Raw genomic sequence first — 17,553 nt, 5'->3', positions numbered from 1 at the left:
GCAACTACGGCAGCGGCCCCCTCGCCAAAGAAGTCGGCAGCGAAGTCCAAGTGTCAGGACCAGAAGCCGCCAGCAAAGTCCCTCCGTGGTACAGCGAAGACGTCCAAGAAAAAGCCCGCCGATAAAAAGCCTCCTCCCTCTGCGAGCGCTGCGGAGTCGTCGACCCCAGAAGGCAAAAAGCCGGCGAAGCGGCCACGAAGCACTGGAGCGAAGGCAGCAGCCCCAGCAGCCAAGAAGCGTAAAAAGTCTACGACAACTACAGCATCACCCCGAGGTGGACGACGGAACTCGAGCAGCAGTGGCAGTGCAGCTCAAGGCGGCGTCATGTCGGAGGAGGACGCGCTTCTCCTAGCCTTGAGAATGTCCGAGATCGAGTATTAACCGAGTCGTGCGTAGCGATGAAAGTCGATCCGATTTTTGTATTGGTGAGATATGCCAATACTTCTTTATGGCACTAAACTCTAGCCAAGTTCAAAACTGTGAAAACTTCTCTGACGTTAGACCGTGATTAGTCGTGCGACCTAATTAGTCGTGCACCTTTGATAATCATTCCACCGGTTCTGAAAAGTATTTTCATTCTGGGATAGCAAACCCCGGAGGTTGCTGTGGCCAGCCCAACACAGGTTAATTAGGCGGTACCTCGGTAGCTGAAGCCAGTTATACTGAAGCCGGAAAACTGGCCCCGGTAACTGAAGTTTACTGCCTATGCTCTCCATCCCTCAAATCCGAGACAAGCTCGAGCTCGAGAGGGATGGATGGAAAACATCTGTACTTACCGCTGAAGCTCCCTACCAGTCCGCATGTCGTTGGTCTGCGTTACTAGGTTGTCGCCGCGCGCGGTGAGACCATCGGCAAAGCATTATTTGACAGGTAAGGAAGTACATCGCGCACTTCCAGTGCCGCGCTTGCCGCGGAGCACACCCATCAAACGATCCCTCACTTCTTCAATCCCCTCGCGCACAAGCACCTACACTACATGTACTAAGTTGCTGAGGGGTGGATAAAGATTAACCGTGTTGTTGATTATCTGGAGTTCCCAATATGCAGAATGGCACACTAGCTATCATGCAGAAATGTAAATACTGACGTCGTAGACTATAAGAGTGGAGCCCACAGGCAGTACCTATGGGCTCCACTCTGTCTATGATAGGCACCCCGAGGCGTTGGTATAGAGGGCAATGCCGGAGAATGAATAACCGTGGATGTGTTGCAATGAATCAGCCCAAGCTGGATGTAGCAGGAAACTGCCAGAGGCATCGGCGAAGCCTTGCTCGTGTGCACTAATTTGCTGAAGTAAATTGCTGAAGTGAAAGAAAAACGTTTGTGTGCCCAGAAGATGATGTTCGACAGACCAAAGGTTCACGAACACGTACAACTCCTAATTGGCTCGAAGCAGATGCTGCGGCTGCGAAGCAGGCGCCGGAAATGCGCTGTATGGGTAACGCAGATTTACATTAGGGAAATGGCCAATCTCGGGCCGATTTGTCAGGCGTCCGATTTTTTCGCCTGTAACTTTTGATCTATTGTGCTTTTCAGTTGTTTTGGCTAATCGGACGTGTAAAACAGCTACCTACTAAGATGGGGCTAGGTTATCGAAGCAGATTAGCCGGTCCCTCGTAGGGAATTAGGACCAAGAATTGCTAGTCCGATGGAAGCACTTGCGCAGGTCCTACAAACAGCCGAAAGCCCGAATGTCGCCCATTTTCACGACATTCGGGGTTTGAGGTCTTACGAAGGACTCCTGCCAAGTCTTGTGGCAGGACTTTCATACGAGCTGACTCTAATACGGCGTATGTCAAACGCAGAATAAACTTAGGGAGTCGATAAGTTAAACACTCCTGTCTTCGCCCTTCGCCTTCGCGGGTTCCGGCATTGCTTGCTTCCATAAACAAAGCTTGCTTGGCTTGGCCTCCAACCGGAGTCCATTGAACGGAGAGACTCCGGGAGACCGCTCATCGGACTCGTTCGAGATTTGCATCTCAGATTTAGAGACCACCAACCTCAGATTAACTGACCTCCAAAGTCCTACGTAGGACTCGGCAAAATGACCGAAAGGCACAATACATAAAAGTAAAACACAGCAACGGTATCAATGAAAAGCCGATACTCCTGCCGATTTGTTGGACTAATTCATAGCTTGCGACCCCTAAAAATAAGCGCAATAGGCTCGACCAAACAACAGCGTCAGTAATGATCAGACCACTTTAAAAGTGGCAAAATCAGAAAAAATTCCACCTTTTCCACGTTCTGGCGAACCTTAAAGGTGGAGCAAATTTTGGTAAGAATGACCAGAATTCAAGCCCCTTCTGAACGATACCACGCACAATAGCACGTATATAGCTGTCAAAAGGGCGCTGACACAGTACAAATGCATGTCATACATGGCGGAAACTGCGAAACTGCTGTTGGAGTCGACGAACACGACTGTGCTTCTATTCGTAGCGAAATACACTTGAGGCAATAGCGAAGTTCGCACGTTATAGCTCATCAATGCAAGCAGTATCATTCATCGACGCAAAGGCGTCATATGTGTACTATGCGGTAAACGAAGCTAGGAAGCAAGACGGGGTTCCCGTACAGCCACGAAGGGGGACACCATGCCGCCACGCGTATGCAGGTATGCGGTTGCCGCTGTTGTCAATTTATACATTTGCGTATTTTGATCGATGTAAAACGAGGTTTGGAAGTGGCAGCGGGGGCAGCGATCCGATGCACAGCTAGCTCGCAGTCTAACACAAAAGGTATCCATAGATAGGGGTTAAGTACTTACTACTGACCTGCAATGTGTCTGCCACCTTTAGGCTCGGTACTTAGCCAGACGGTTAATAATTATACTTGGGTATTGTATGGATTCCACATTTTCCACTTCCTGCCGAGAAAATGTGCCACTTTAAAGCAAAAAGTGGAGAAATTGGCAATTGCCACTTTTAAAGTGGTCTGGTAATGATGGTCCTGGCCAATTCCGGGCCGATTCGTTTTACTTGATTTCACTAAAAAGTCTCAGTCTGTCTCTTGTATGGTACACTATAAGTGGCCAATCAGATGTTTATTTGGTGCGTATAACTTATTTGATTGGTCGATAGAATCGGCCCCGAATTGGCCATCGACCCGAAATTGGCCATTTCCCTTATAACAAATGCTGTACTTTAGTAGTAAATTTTGGAGCTTCTTCGTGCAACGCCCGACTTTGCTTCTCGTAATTTTCGCAGTGTGGTCACCAGTATGCAAAGGAAAGTAAAATGAATTCTGATGTTAGCTCCAACTCTAAACTAGTGCTTGTTCCTGCTCCTGGCTTTTGCCTACGAATTCGTACAGCTTCTCGAATCCGGTTTCTAGAACTCTAAGCACCAGAGCGAGCTTTGCTTCGGATCGTACAACATGCACTGCGGCAGACACGAGACCGGCCAGAGCTGGCCACACTGCCTCCCCAGGGTCTGCCGCTCTTGAAACATGCAATGCCACTTGGCCATGGTGTTGCGAGTGCGTTTAAGCTTCATCCAGCTGTGCCTTGAACTCGTCGTCCTGTTGCTGTTCTGCGTAGTTGGCCACCAGCACTGGCACGTCGCGCAGCATGGTCTGCAGTGGCTCCCAGGAGTCCTCGATGTCTTGCAGGCCTCGCCACGATACTAGTACTTCCCATTGTTGCGTTGCCGAGTTGTAGCGGTGGTCGCGGAAACACTCCACTCCTAGCACGATGCCTTGCTTGGCAACGTGCTCGAGGATCTCTTCATCGGCGTTCATGCTTGCGTCGTCGTAGTACTTGAGCCTGGAACCATGGACCTCAAATGTGTCACCAGTAAGGAGATGCTCCAACATGAACGAGTATTCTCGAGCTTCTGTCAGGCGGTAAGGGCCTACCCAGCGTACCATCAATTTGTTGCCGCGTAGACGCTCGTCGATACGAGACTAAAGTACATAGTCTCCAACGTTGAAGTTCTCGAGTTTCCCCTCCTTAGCCATTTTCTGATACATACGGGTCTTCTCCTTTCGATCCACAACCTCTTGATGCATCGAGTGTAGGCTCTCACGCAGCACCTCTAACTCCTCCTCCACTGTGTCCATGTTAATCTTCATCAACTTGTCCTTGGTCTGCAACGTGCGGGGGAGCAGCACCGTGTCCAGCTGCGTCGGCACTTGGAGGCCTGTGAAGAGCTCTAGGGGTGCCTTGCCACCAAGCGAGTTCACGGGCGTTTCGTTCAGATTGGCCTGCACGAGAGGCACCAAATGCTCCCAGCCATTGGTGTCGAGCTGGTATTCCAACAGCAGCGCTCTCACCACCTGAAGCGCGTCTCGGTTGAGGCGCTCGACAGTGCCGTTCACCCACGGAGTGTAGACGGGCATGAATGTGTGCAACGCCCTCAATCGTTCCCGCAGATTCTCCATCAACTCGTTCTTGAAATGGGTGCCATTGTCCGAAACCCACATTGCCGGCAGTCCGAATCGTTTAGCCCAATCCAGTATAGCCGCCACAGTCACCGTGCTTGTAGGCGAATCACTCGGCACTAACTCACAGTAGTGCGTCAGTTCATCCTTCAGTACCAGCAAATAGCGCGTGCTTCCGTACGAGTCTCCCATAAACAGAAAATCGAAGTGCAGTACCTCGTTGCGTCCTTCAGGCTCGGGGTGATCGCTCCATGGACGCTGGATAAGCTGGCTGCCCTTGATGTGCTTACAGAGCAAGCAGTCTGCGACGAATTCCCTGACCAACTTTCCCATGGACTTAATCCAGTACTGCGCCTGCATCTGGCGCAGCATGACGTCGGCTCCCCGGTGAGCGTTCAAACCGCAGTGAGCCACGATGAGAATGCGCGTGATCAGATCCTTGGCCAGCGCCGGGATCCACACCTTCCCCTCCACCTGAAGGAGCTCAGAGTCCGGTGCGGCCGACGCAGTTGCCGTCGACGGCGCTGAGCGGCGGTGGCGTTGCTGCGTCTCTACGACTTGATCAACAGAAGGCCACACGAAAGCTTCGTCACTAAGCGGGCGAAGGCGCGAGAGCTCACGGGACGACCGAGTCCGCACAGCCTTGACAGACACTTGAGAGGTGTCGACGGGAGCCAACCAGCGCGACACTAAATCCGCCCAAACGTTGTCAGAGCCCTTGACATGATCGATTTCATAGCGGTAGTCCGACAGCATCAGGGCCCACCGCTGCAACTTTCCGCGCACATGCTTGTGAACCTCAGTGTGGGGGCAGAAGATCTGAATGAGATTCGCGTGGTCGCAAAATAATTTGAACCCTGCTTCACGGTGCAGCAGATACTCCAGGTCCTTCGCAGCCTTGATAATGGGATAGTCTTCCTTCTCTGCAATCGACCAGTGTAGCTGAGCACCCTTAAACATACCGCCCTTGCAGATTAAAAGCTCGTGCGACTGGTCGGTCAAGCTCTTATGGTCATCCCAGCACTCCACTTGCGAGACAATGAGTGACCATCCTCGGTCCGAGGCATCCGTAGTCATGCACACAGTAGCCGCCTCGCTAGGGAACGCCAGCTTCGTTGATCGAGCCACAGAGTCAAGGAACTCACGATAGTGGTGCTCCTCCCCAGCCGTCCACGTGAGCGCAAGTCCTTCAGCATAGCGCTGCTTCCGACTGTGTCCTTCAAATGCACTCTCCAGTTTGGCTTGAAGTGGGGCCGCATGCTGGGCAAAGTTCACGATAGATTCACTCAACCAATTAGCTGCGCAAAGCAGCTTCTGCAAATCTGCCGCTGTGGCTGGAAGCGGCAGTGAACACAGAGCTGCAACTCGTTCGGGGTCGTGGCGAACGCCCTCACTGTCAATGAGGCGTCCGCACCAGGAGATCTCACGCGCGAAGAGACAGCTTTTGTTGGCATTGAGCTTCAGACCATACTCGCGGAGGCGAGCGAAGAATTTCTTGAGCACCGCGATGAACTCCTCCGCAGTCTTAGCGAACACGACGATGTCGTCCACCCAGATCAACACGTTGTCATACAGCATATCGCGACACCTCCTGCATTTGGTTTTGGAAATGGATCGGCGAGTCGGTTGCTCCTTGTGGCACCCGCGTGGGTGTCATTCGTGATGAAGCTGAAATATTCACGGCAGTCCGGGTGCAGCAAAAGCTGCCAGAACCCCTTGAAGAGATCGAAAGTTGCGAAGAAACATGCACCCTTAACCTTGGTAATCACCACCAGTAGGTTTGGCATTGCACCGGCGATAGGCACGGTGCGCTTGTTGATCGGGCGGTAGTCGGTGGCGCACCGAAAGTCTTCGACGGGACCCTTCTTGCGAACGGGAATGGCCGCACAAGCCCACCTACTCTGATTGTTACGTACAACCAGCTCAAATTCTTCCAGCTGCCTGCCGTAGTCCCGAAGGAACTTGGTTTTCAGCGCAGAGTACTGGCGAGGCTTCGTTCGATACGGTGTGGAGCCGTCGACCAATACGACCCGCAGTGGCTCGAGCTTGGCGGGTGGGTCCGCGCCTAGCTTCGTCCGCCATAGATCAACTTCTTCCTTGGTGGCATCTCGCAGCACATCCTTAAATTTGTGTGGAAACCCGGCCTTGACAGCGTCGTCCAACATTACGTCGAGTCGGTCCATGATTTCATCCAGGTTGGTCGCGCCCACGATGTCATCCTCCGGTATACCATCCTCGTCCTCCTCGGGGGCACCTTTGGCTGCGAGGCGCACCAGGAGGTGATCCACGTTGATCCCAAGCGACTTCAGAGCTCGATCACCAAGTAAGAACTCATTCGCATCTCCATCGATCACTACACACTGTAGTCTGCGCAGATTGACCGGACCGGCAGCCGTTAATAGCTGCACGTCAACTTCACACATCTCGGTGCAAGGCACGAACCTCCATCGGCACTTTCAGCTCTTCCACCACGAGGTCATCATCCAGTTTCCTCAGTTCATGCGCAATGTGGCGGGTAATCACGTCGTAGTCAGCGCCAGTGTCGGCTCGGAAAGGCACCTCCAATACGCCATTCAAGATGGCTGCACGCTCGCCGGGCTGCCCAATTGATCGCACAGTCTTCGCACGCAAACGCTGGTTCTTCATGTCATTCATTCGTTTTAGGGCTGCTTCTTTGTCCGCCTCACTAGCGGTGGGGCAATCCTTCATCCATTGCACACAAGACAGCCATCGCGCGGCGGTGCGCGGGGCTTGTCGGCTTCTTGCTTCGACTGCTTGGGCTTGCTTGATGACGAGTGCTGGGGCTGTGAAACACGAGGCTTCAACGAAAGTGCTGGCTTCTTGTTGGAGTGATTGGTCTTGGGGTTGCTACGAGGTTTATCCACCTGCTTGAGCTCCTGGGCCAGCATGTGGTAGTGCTGCTGCTCTCGTGCGCGCTCCAATAAGGCCTCGTAGAGCGCAATATCGTCCTTCTTGAGCACCGGCTTGGCTATGACCAGGCGCTCCATCTCCAGCCTCAACATCTCTGGCGCAATGTTCTTTAGCAGGTACTTGCAACGCAACTTCATGCGTTCGTCGTAATTCGGTTCATTTTCGCGTCCACTACCGAGGATTCCACCCAAACCATGGCCCTCCACAATCTTGTCAAACAGCACGAAGTAATTCACCACACGAGCTTCGGTGTCTTCAATCTTAAGGTCCATCTTCAGTTCGTCCTTGAAAAGCTGGTCCATGTCCGGGATGTGGCTGTTTTGCAGCGCTGAGCAACGCCGCGTGATCTCCAGGCCGAGATCTTCATCCGTCACGTCAGCCGCTCGCTTCTTCAGCACGAAGCGAGTCAGGTGGTCCAGGATGCGAGGCTCGATCGAGTTGCGGATCGAGGTGACAACATGCTCGTACTGCTCGCCAGTAACCGCGAATCTTGGCTTCGTACTGGCGGCGCTGCCGCACCCAGGAGATTAGGGACGCCTGGTCCCAGGCACTCAGGCTCGGAGGCTGAACCACCTCGAACACTGGCTGCGGCACGGTCGTCTCAACGTCTCCGTCCGCGTCCGTGGCCATCTTGCTTGTCTAGGCTTCACGCCGTGCAGGTCGACTTGATGCTGTAGCGATCGACCCGCTTCTTCCTCTTGCCGCGGCTTCTGGTTCGTCCAGAAAGTATACTTTGTGGTCACCAGTATGCAAAGGAAAGTAAAATGAATTCTGATGTTAGCTCCAACTCTAAACTAGTGCTTGTTCCTGCTCCTGGTTTTTGCCTACGAATTCGTACAGCTTCTCGAATCCGGTTTTTAGAACTCTAAGCACCAGAGCGAGCTTTGCTTCGGATCGTACAACATGCACTGCGGCAGACACGAGACCGGCCAGAGCTGGCCACACGCAGTGCGACCGCGGTAGAGATTCCTTACTTATCTCACACAAAGTTCTTTAGCTATCCCAGCCTACGCATAGCTCTCGTTTTCACCTTAAATAGAGAAAAGAGACCGGATTCGAGTAGATATCGGCAAGATGAATGGCGTGATGCATTTAGTTTATCTTAGATAGAAATAGTTTTCCCGAAAACGAAATTTCAAAACAGGGTGAGCCACTCTTCAGGTCGTACATGGTAAATAGTTGAGGCGAGGCCGATGAAACCTTTGTCGCCCAGGGGGTTCGTATAGCGCAGCCCAAGACTGTTCCCCAGGGGTAGACCCAGATAATCGACTTGAGAGTCAACAGCAAGAAGATAGACCCAGAGATTCGCAGCCGCAAAGCTTTAAACCCTGAGAATTACACTCCTTGGTTGGCGTGGGTACCTTGTGTAATCCCTGTCGGCTCGTTTGTCTTCGACGGAACGGCACTCCACCGGTTGTAAATGTAGCCTCGAAGAAGTGCGGGAGTGCACGTCTACTTCAGAACGCACCTCCACAGCAAAGGCAAACCCAGAGAATCAGATCCCCCGAAACCCCGAATATCACGAATTCAGGGTCCAGGAGTTCAGTCAACTCTGGGACGTGGAACTCAGAAGACACCTTACCCAAATGCCCTCCTAGCTCGATAAAACCAACAAATACAGAATATACAAACACTACAACTAGCCGTCACTTATTCTTTTGGACCCTTGGACGGTGGGTCACACACACACTAGGCTCACTCGAGTCTGAAATTCAGGGGCCTAGCTCCCCTGAGACTCACACAAACGCGCACCACCTCCAATAAAGGAAAATACAATCACTATCAGTTACCTTCCCTTTACACAAGCAGTCAATACAAAATCCTGGAGGCGACTACTTAGCACCCCAGAATACCCGCTGGAATAATATGAAATGGGCTACCACGAGCACCGCAAGTGACCCAACTAGGATATGGAATAGATGGATCACTCCAGGAAGCTCAAGGCCGTCGCTGGTCCCCACCTAACTGGACTTGAGTTGATGGAGTCTACACAGACGGCTGTCCTTCGCCGTTGATGTGCCCTTAGCGTCCCGCGGTCGTAGTCTCGGGTCCTCCGGATCTCGTCGGCAGGCTTGGCCGAAGTCACTTGCGCAGTACAGGGAAAATTGAACTCTGTTTGGTTTTTATCAGCTACTTCTTCTCCTCTCTCTCTCTCTCTCTCTCTCTCTCTCTCTATCTCTCTCTCTCTCTCTCTCTCTCTCTCTCTCTCTCTCTCTCTCTCTCTTCTTCGGGCAAATATCTTCTGTTCACTATGCTTGGGGTCAAATGTCTTGTCTTGAGTATACCTTGGGTTCAGCGGTCCAATCTTGCGATCGGCTTGCGACTCCATGGTCGCACGGCGTCGAAAGTGCCAATTGTGGGTCCTTGGACTTGGTTTAGTATGGTGTAGGTCTCCCTCTCGACTCTTCGAAAGTATCCAGTCTGCGCATCCATAGCGGTTATCCAAGGTCACGCATCACTTTGATTGCAGACTGACTTCGAGCTGACTCGAATCCCTGAAAATTAGGTGACACTCAGGGTCATCTTCTGAAATCTTGGGAATTCTGAGGAATCTTGGGGAACTGTGGGGATTCTTGGATGTTGGCTTGGGAAACACTTAATTTAAGTATGGAGAGTCTGGATTCATTGATCCAAACCCAGAGAATCATCTTTGGAACTCTGGGCCACCTGCACTCAGGGAGGTGATCTCTGGGTCATCGTTCGGCACTCTGGGTTTCCGTACGGCACTCTGGGTAACAAGTCTGCTGCATTGCAGGCTCGGGTGTATCTCCACAAAGCCACACTTTTAGCGGGTTTAGCGGCCTCCTGCGCATGATCATAGTGGTAGTGGGTTGATTCTCAGGGTAATTTGATCCTCTGGGGCACTCTGAGCCACAGCAAGATGAGGTGTACTCTGGGATACATTCGCCAGAGACACTTTCCGCCACTCATCGTAAGGGAAAGCCCGCGACTGGACTGAGTGTTCTCTGAAATCCTGGGCGTGCACTCCCAGGATTCACACTTCCAGCCAGTTGGGCCCATCTGCGGTCAGGTGCCGGATTCATCCCGAGAAATCACTTCTCTCCCACAGTCACCATTCATGTCACACGGGTACAGCCGCGCCGTATCCAGGTCATCCACCAATCAGCATCCGATACAAACTCCAAGTCACAGAGGTGACGGCACATCGTCGGCAATTTTCTGGGGACCGCCTCGTGTCATAGTCATGGCACGACTAATTAACGGGCATTGATTGCGTCTTCCGCAGGTCCATCAGCTCGTCGATGATCATTGCCCGAGACAGTGAACCATCGTCAGTCTTTGCAAGGCGTAGATGGCTACATCGACGTGGTCGAGTTGCTCCTCGGCGACCACGTCATTGACCAGCAGGAGGTCGTCGTCAAAGAGGAGAACCTGCAGGTCCTCAACGAACGCAATGTCGCGCCCGTACTGCGTAAAGTAGGTGCCCTTGGATCGCAAATCTACGAGTAGCCGTCCCAGGCGCTTCCCCTAGGCCACGGGTCTTCCGAGGGAACAACAAACTGGAACGGAACTTTGCCATTCCTGCAAGTGTCGACGTACACTTCGAGCGCGGGAATAACGATCTCGTTCCACACCGCGTCACTCCGATCCCACGCGAATCCGAGAGCGTCTAGCACGTCCTTGTCTCGAGCCGCTTGCTCCGCGTACGCCTTACGGAATCGCATTTCACTGACCACTATTCCAAGCGGCTTTCCCCACGCCTTCTCTGGCCATGGAGCAGAGGAAGGTACTACGAATGCTTGCGGCATAATGCAGTTTCCTGGCTCTTGGCGATAAACTCGAATCGATGGCAGGATCTTCTCCTCCCAGTCGCGATCGATGAGCGTCATGTGATAGCAGAACGACATTTTGTCCAGCTCGTCCTTGGACTTGGCCACTTGAGAGGCGTAGCCACCCTGTCAGCAGAGCGATCTGGACTACAAGAAGGACATGGCTGGTTAGCATCAGCTAGCGTACGAGCACCAGTCACGTTACAAACACTAGGACCAATGCTAGGAGACAGCTACTAGCTTGTTTAAACTGCATTAATACACTCAGTTCCAATTTCACCCTTCCAGGTACCATCGCGGAAGACTGGCACGCGCTTCTTGATCATCGCTCCGATGCTCTTCACCTTCTCGAAGATTATAGTCTCCTCCATCTTGGTGTGGCTCACGGGCGGGGCGCTGTCAACTTGTCGGTAGCAAACAAGGCTGTAGTTTTGCTATAGCAAAATGTCACCAGTTGCTGTGGTGATTGTTGTACTTGTTGACTGGCTGGAGTGGCTGTTAAGACAAGGCCGTGCTCTGCCCGGAACAGCTCTGGATTTTACGTCGCTCTTGGGCATATAAGTTGTGGTACCGCGGTATTTTGTTTCTACTGCCAATGGCAGAAAGAAGTAGAGATATGGTATTGGTTGAGGGTAACCTCTATTAGTTGTTTTAACGGATTCATACCGTTCTTGAATTTACTAGAGGTTTGGGGCGGTAGTGCATTGTTGAAGTACTCCAGTTCTTACACTATTTAAGTACAAATTGGAATAATAGGAGGAAGGAACAACATAGTCTCTTCCTTTAGCCACAAGCGAAACGAGCAAGTATTCACAGAGCTAGAGGTGTTGATTACCGGACGTACTGCTGCGGTACTAGGGCTTCACGTAGGCTAGGCTAGGTAAAATGGCAGTATTTTGTTTTTTCAAACAGCCAGGGCACATACATACTATGTATGCTATGTATTATTACATAGCTTATTTAACTACCAAACAGTAGCCGAAAAAGCACTAAAGCATTACGCAAACCAACGCTTACTGATTCTCTTGTCCACCATATCAGCGTCCATAATAAAACACAACCTGCTCAACACGAATTCAATCAACTGATTGTGCTTGATACAAGCTTTCTGATGAGCTCTGATTTAGAGGCAAAAGCGTTGATTTGCGAGAGCTAGAGCCTCGAATAAAAACGAGGTTTTTCCTGCTTGCACGGTTGAGATTCGCATTCAGCGATTTATTTTTGCCCAATCAGGTCACAGCTCATATTTATGCTACGTTTAAGATGGCGTTTTAAGAAAAAGTGACGTAAGTATGCAGAGAGTTATCTATAATACATGTAAATCATTCTGAAGTCTCACCCTCCTACAATACAAATTAGATACAAAATCTTCTTGTGTATTTTTTTCTATGCGAACACAAGTTGTGTTCGCGTAGGTAGGCTTTACGCAACTCGTAACACAGCGAAACACGCCGGCTTCCAGGTGGCGCATCAGTGATGCGCGGGGTATACCCGTAGCGGCTGCTAGGCAACACAGTGTATGCTGTTCGTCATAGGGGCTCGCGGCTTGCGCGCAGTCACTAGCGCGGCGGGGTCGGTGCGCTGGCTCCAGATCTCAGAGACCTTCGCCGCATCTTAAATGCCTCCCCCCTGTGTGCCCTCCCCTTTCTTAATTTGGTCGCGATGAACAAAGCGACACTTACGCGAACGCTCGCGGGCACGTCCTGGCGCATTGTTCGGGAATTGTTGGCTGGAAATAAGCAGTGTCACGGAAGGATTTGGCCATTTTCGATGGTGACGGAAATTCATATTTTAAGCCAATTAAAATATGTTGTGTTCAATACATAAAACCTTACGCGCATAATATCGTGGACCAGAGAAGTAAGATGGAATCTGTACTTCCAGCCGACTGATCAAGTGCACGAATTAAGACCGTTTGATACTGAATAGGAAGGTACAAAAAAGCATTTGGTAATACTTCGGTAGTGCGACCCGTACGACCCAAGTCCATCTCCTGCGCCTCCTTCGCAGCCGCCGCATCTGCCCGGAAATAGTGCACCGCTCACTAATGATGCCGGACATAATACTTCTTGCCACAGGCCATAGCTAATCATGTAGCTGCCAGTGGCTGGTGATTGCGGCGTAATGCCTAACTAATAAGTTGTGGTGCGAGGCATCAATCATCACCACTGAACACTTCAAGGCAGGATCCCGTCGGCATGTTGTTGGAGCGAAAAAAATCCGATGGATGTCGCTTGAGTGACAGATAAACTATCTATCACAGGTATATATATATGATTAAAGGGTATGCAAAATAATAGGTAATTTGACTTAATCTCAACCGGATGGGTCAACATAGCAGCATAATTTGATTAGATCACAGGATATCCAGTATAACAGGTATTTTAGCTATCAACATCTGGAGCGCTCAAAACCATATTTAGCAGGTATGTGATGTGAGAATAATGGCACCTCAGTGGCCTTCGCCCATGGACTCTGAATAAAATCCAGAGAACTGGTACATTACCTCATCGACGAGAGTGAACCCATCCCTGAGACCGGCTGCGTCCGCATGTACAAAAGCGGAATGCTTGTTCAGGCAGCGGGCGGCCGCGTCTGATGGGTTGCCACTGTGGCTGGGCCTTCGGCCGGGCGAAATACCACCGCACCAAGACTTCCAGCGAGCGCATGAATGGCTCTGTAACGGCGAGGACTGCCGAGGACTGGTTGCGTCTGACGGACCAAGCAAAGGGGCAGGGGATTGACGCAGGGAACGACGAGAAGGCTGGCGATAAGAACGACTAGAACAGTGGCGAAGAAAACGCTGAGATGAGGTGGAGGAGGTGCTAGGATGTGGACGCTTCTGCGGATCCTAGTTTGCATATTGTTTTCCCTTTTTTGGGGGCCTTTTGGCTCCATGAGCTGCCACCGCGGGAGATCCCCGTATCCGGAGCTGCTGCCGTGCGCGGCTCCAGCCGACATAACCGCTAATTTCATTTCAATACAAAAGCGGAATGCCAATCGAGTGGCAGATTGAGGTGTCGCGACTATCGCGCTCCTGGGATCTCGCTGGATTTGAGCGGCAGTTTGAACTCATCGAGCGAGTAGAACAAGAAGATGAAGCCCTCCGCAATAGACGCCGACCTGCATGCGATAACAAGAACAGCAACGCATCTCGGTCTCGTGAGAATGGTGGTGGACACCAGCAACAATAGCAACACGAAGGCACCGCGCGCCCTGGACGAGGGCAGAAGCGTGATCAACACCGTCAGCAGCAACAAAACCAGGGGAGGTACTGCGCCTATTGTAAGAGGAACAACCACTCGAAGGAGCAGTGCTTTCGCTACCCGTCCTCACCAGCGTATTGCCGGCGGAATGGGCAGCAGCAACATCAAGGACGGCAGAGTCGTGACCGGTTTGCTGCAATTCAAGAGAAAATCAACCAAATGTCAGTAATGATGGAGACAATGCAGAAGGGGCACGAGGACGAGCTGAACGCCCTCCGGTTCTATCAAGCGGACGAGTTGAATGCAATGACATTTCCGGAGAACATTAACCGCGGTCAGAGCGCTATCTGCGATGACCAGCCCTGCTGCCGACAGCGTGTCGACTGCGTCAAGAGTGGCTACCGCAATGAGAGATTCGGCAGCACTACGAGCGCCACCTGCGACGAGGTAGATACACTGCCCACCAAAACCCGAACTGCAGCCAATCCAGCGAGTGATGAGCCAGTAATGGTCACTGAAGTACGCATTGGCAACAAAACCTTCCCCGCTCTGATTGACACTGGCGGACCAAGTACCTGGCCAGTTAGTGCTGAGGAAGGAAGAAGCAACATTCAAGCAAACAGACGAGTCGACAGGCAAGACTACGCACGTGGCGACGACCCCTCTCAACTTACTTGTCTTCTCGACTACGCGTGTGTGCACGCACGAGTTCCGTGTGCCTCCGCAGTTAGTGTACCCTGTGATGTTGGGGAAGGACCTCTTCTCGGAGCAAGGAATCGACCTCTTGTTCTCGAGCAAGTAGATCGAGTGGGACGGTGTGCGTGTGCCGATGCCAAAACCACGAGTGCGTGGATTGAAGCCGGGCCTCAAGCCCTACCAAGAGGACACCTCGTGCAGAGTGGAGATATCTGTGGCGGAGGATTGCGGTCCCGTGGACTACGACAACATGATTGACGCGCGCAACCCGACGCACGACGATGTGCTTCTGCTGCTAGCATTCGTGAAAGAGTTTCACGATGTTGCATCTGGCAGGCTCGGCGAGATCAAAGGCGAGCCGTATGAGTTACCGCTGCCCCACGAAGCGAAGCCATTCGCTTGTCGGGCGTTTCCTGTCCCGCATATCCACCTTGCCAAGCAGGAGATTCAGAAGCTCGTGAAGCTTGGAGTGATGTCGCCGGACAACTCGTCGCCTTGGGCGTCTCCTGCTTTCACTATACTGAAGAAAGATGGATCAATTCGACTGCTGCGTGACTTCAGACGTCGAAATCGTACCTTTTCAAGTAGGGAAAAAGTGTTTTTTTCGCTGAACGGCCAAGCCTTCGTGCGTCATGACCAAGCCTCGACGATACGACGCGCCTCGTTGCCGCGTGGCAAGATCGGTCTCATCCTCGCCGCTCATTGGGCCAATCAAGTGTATGTGGGTGTGTAGGTGCCCTGGTTTCCCGCTTAGATACGGCCCTGCAGAATGCAGTGTCCGGCTGGGCGGGTTTTCTCAGCGCTAAGTAGAATTAGATTAGGCAATCCGCTCATTTGTGGTCTTCCCTCGCCTCGGACAAGCAGCGCCCAAGACCAACACCGAGCGCGGCCCAGCATGATTTGCTGCCACTGCGCGCTCGCAAACCCACCACACCTCACCCTGGCCTGCCTTAGGTCAGCTCTCTGCGAGCCCCGAGCTGAGGCTGGCTTCTCTCATGATGAACGCATTGCCTGGCCCCACGCACAAGTGTTGAGAGTGGATGCGGAAACGCACTGCTGCAGCGCAGATTCTTCCCGATGCCTGTCATCCCAGAGATGCTTCGTAAGTTCCAGCGCTGCAAGTTTATCTCTGTCTTCGACGTACCAATGGGTTTCTACACGCGTGTCCTGGTGAAGTGAAGTCGTGCGGCAACAACGATTGTGTTTCCCTAGGGCAAGTTTGTCTTCAACCGACTGCCGATGGGGGTTTCCACAACTACGGACGAATTTCAAGCGGTGATGAATGATACTTTGGGCGACTTGGAGTTTGTGTGGGTCTACCTGGATGATTTCAATGCGATGCCGGCCTTCTTTTGAGGAGCACCTCCGGCACCTACGTGTGGTCTTTGAGCGGCTTCGTGAACGATTCATCCGCGCAAGTCGAAACCGTGCACGGACAGCGTGTCCTACCTGGGGGACCGAGCGGTATTCAGCCACTCCAGGACAACGTGGCCGCCATCCAGTCTATCGCTGTACCGCGCACGCGACGTCAACTCCGTCGCTTTATCGGCATGGCGAACTATTACCGCGACATGGGGCCTCGCAGAGCACACATTCTCGCGCCGCTGACGGCTCTGATGTCCCCGCAGGACAAGTAGCAGTGGACGGACTCGCAGTTTAAAGCCTTCGACCAGATGAAAGCAGTGATGGCGCATACGGTGGAGATCGCGTTACCTACCTACGGCGATCCGTTTCACATCTACACTGATGCCTCGGGTATCTGCTCGGCGCAGTCATTACTCAGCACATCCGCCCTCTAGCGTTCTGGGGCAAGAAGTGCAATGAGTCTCAACGCAAATACCCTGCCAATCTCCTCGAGCTGCTCTGTATCCTGCTGCTGCTACGTGAATATCGGGCGATGTTTTTGGTTCAAGAGCTCCATATCTACACGGACCACTTGAACCTGACCTACGGAACGTTCAACAACATTCAGATGACGCGCTGGCGCCTCGAAGTTAAGGCGTTCGGCCCCCGCCGTCACTACATCAAAACAACGTCGTCGCGGACGCGTTGGCGCGGTTGCCTGGCAAAGCGGGACCCGACCTGGGGTAGGGTGAAGCGGCTGCCCAAGTGAGGGCAGCTACGGTGGACAATGCGGTGCTATTTTCTTTGAGTCTCCACCAGCTCGCCAAAGCCCAAGGGAGTGTGGTAGGCCTCGGTGGGGAGCCGAAGGAGATCAATGGAGTAACGTTGCGAGGGGAATCGAAGAGCGGCTGTATCGTAGTGCCAGCCCACCTGCAGGAGTCCGTAATGAGAGCCTATCATGAGTGGCGCATGCATCCAGGAGGCACTGCCATGTACCAGACTATGAAGACTTCGCTCTGGTGGAAGGGCATGGAAGCCACTTTGTGCAATACGTGCGCAACTGTCTTGCGTGCACGAAGTGCAAACCCCGACGGTCAAGTACGGCACGTTGCCCGCCAAGACAGTCGTGGTGCGGCCATGGTTTGAGGTGGCCATTGCCTCGATCGGGCCGTATTGAAAGAATAAATTCCGTGCATTAACGA

At 52.4% G+C, this 17,553-nt stretch overlaps 3 protein-coding genes across 3 annotated transcripts; 1 reads left to right on the top strand and 2 right to left on the bottom strand.

The window, feature by feature from the left end:
• Positions 1-7,292: 7,292 nt before the first annotated feature.
• PHYSODRAFT_451182 (hypothetical protein) lies at positions 7,293-7,935 on the bottom strand (the record flags this gene model as incomplete). The annotated part of the gene is made up of 2 exons (XM_009526953.1): positions 7,293-7,703; positions 7,783-7,935. Coding segments are annotated over 2 exons (564 nt in total), but the record flags the coding sequence as incomplete, so codon positions are not given.
• A 2,840-nt stretch (positions 7,936-10,775) lies between these two features.
• PHYSODRAFT_488407 (hypothetical protein) lies at positions 10,776-11,165 on the bottom strand (the record flags this gene model as incomplete). Its single annotated transcript, XM_009526952.1, has 1 exon — positions 10,776-11,165. One exon carries the CDS (start codon positions 11,163-11,165, stop codon positions 10,776-10,778), a length of 390 nt encoding a protein of 129 aa, XP_009525247.1.
• Positions 11,166-14,273: 3,108 nt separating this feature from the next.
• On the top strand, positions 14,274-17,120 carry PHYSODRAFT_330301 (hypothetical protein; the record flags this gene model as incomplete). The annotated part of the gene is made up of 9 exons (XM_009526951.1): positions 14,274-14,390; positions 14,468-14,815; positions 14,895-15,109; positions 15,209-15,728; positions 16,070-16,147; positions 16,220-16,317; positions 16,398-16,640; positions 16,691-16,704; positions 16,780-17,120. The coding sequence occupies 9 exons, from the start codon at positions 14,274-14,276 to the stop codon at positions 17,118-17,120; spliced, it is 1,974 nt and encodes a 657-aa protein (XP_009525246.1).
• Positions 17,121-17,553: the final 433 nt, after the last annotated feature.

The sequence above is a fragment of the Phytophthora sojae genome (assembly GCF_000149755.1).
Source record: "Phytophthora sojae unplaced genomic scaffold PHYSOscaffold_3, whole genome shotgun sequence".
Lineage (NCBI taxonomy): Eukaryota > Oomycota > Peronosporomycetes > Peronosporales > Peronosporaceae > Phytophthora > Phytophthora sojae.
The sequence above is the reverse complement of the archived record's forward strand: the minus strand, read 5'-3'. Positions and strand labels throughout refer to the sequence as shown.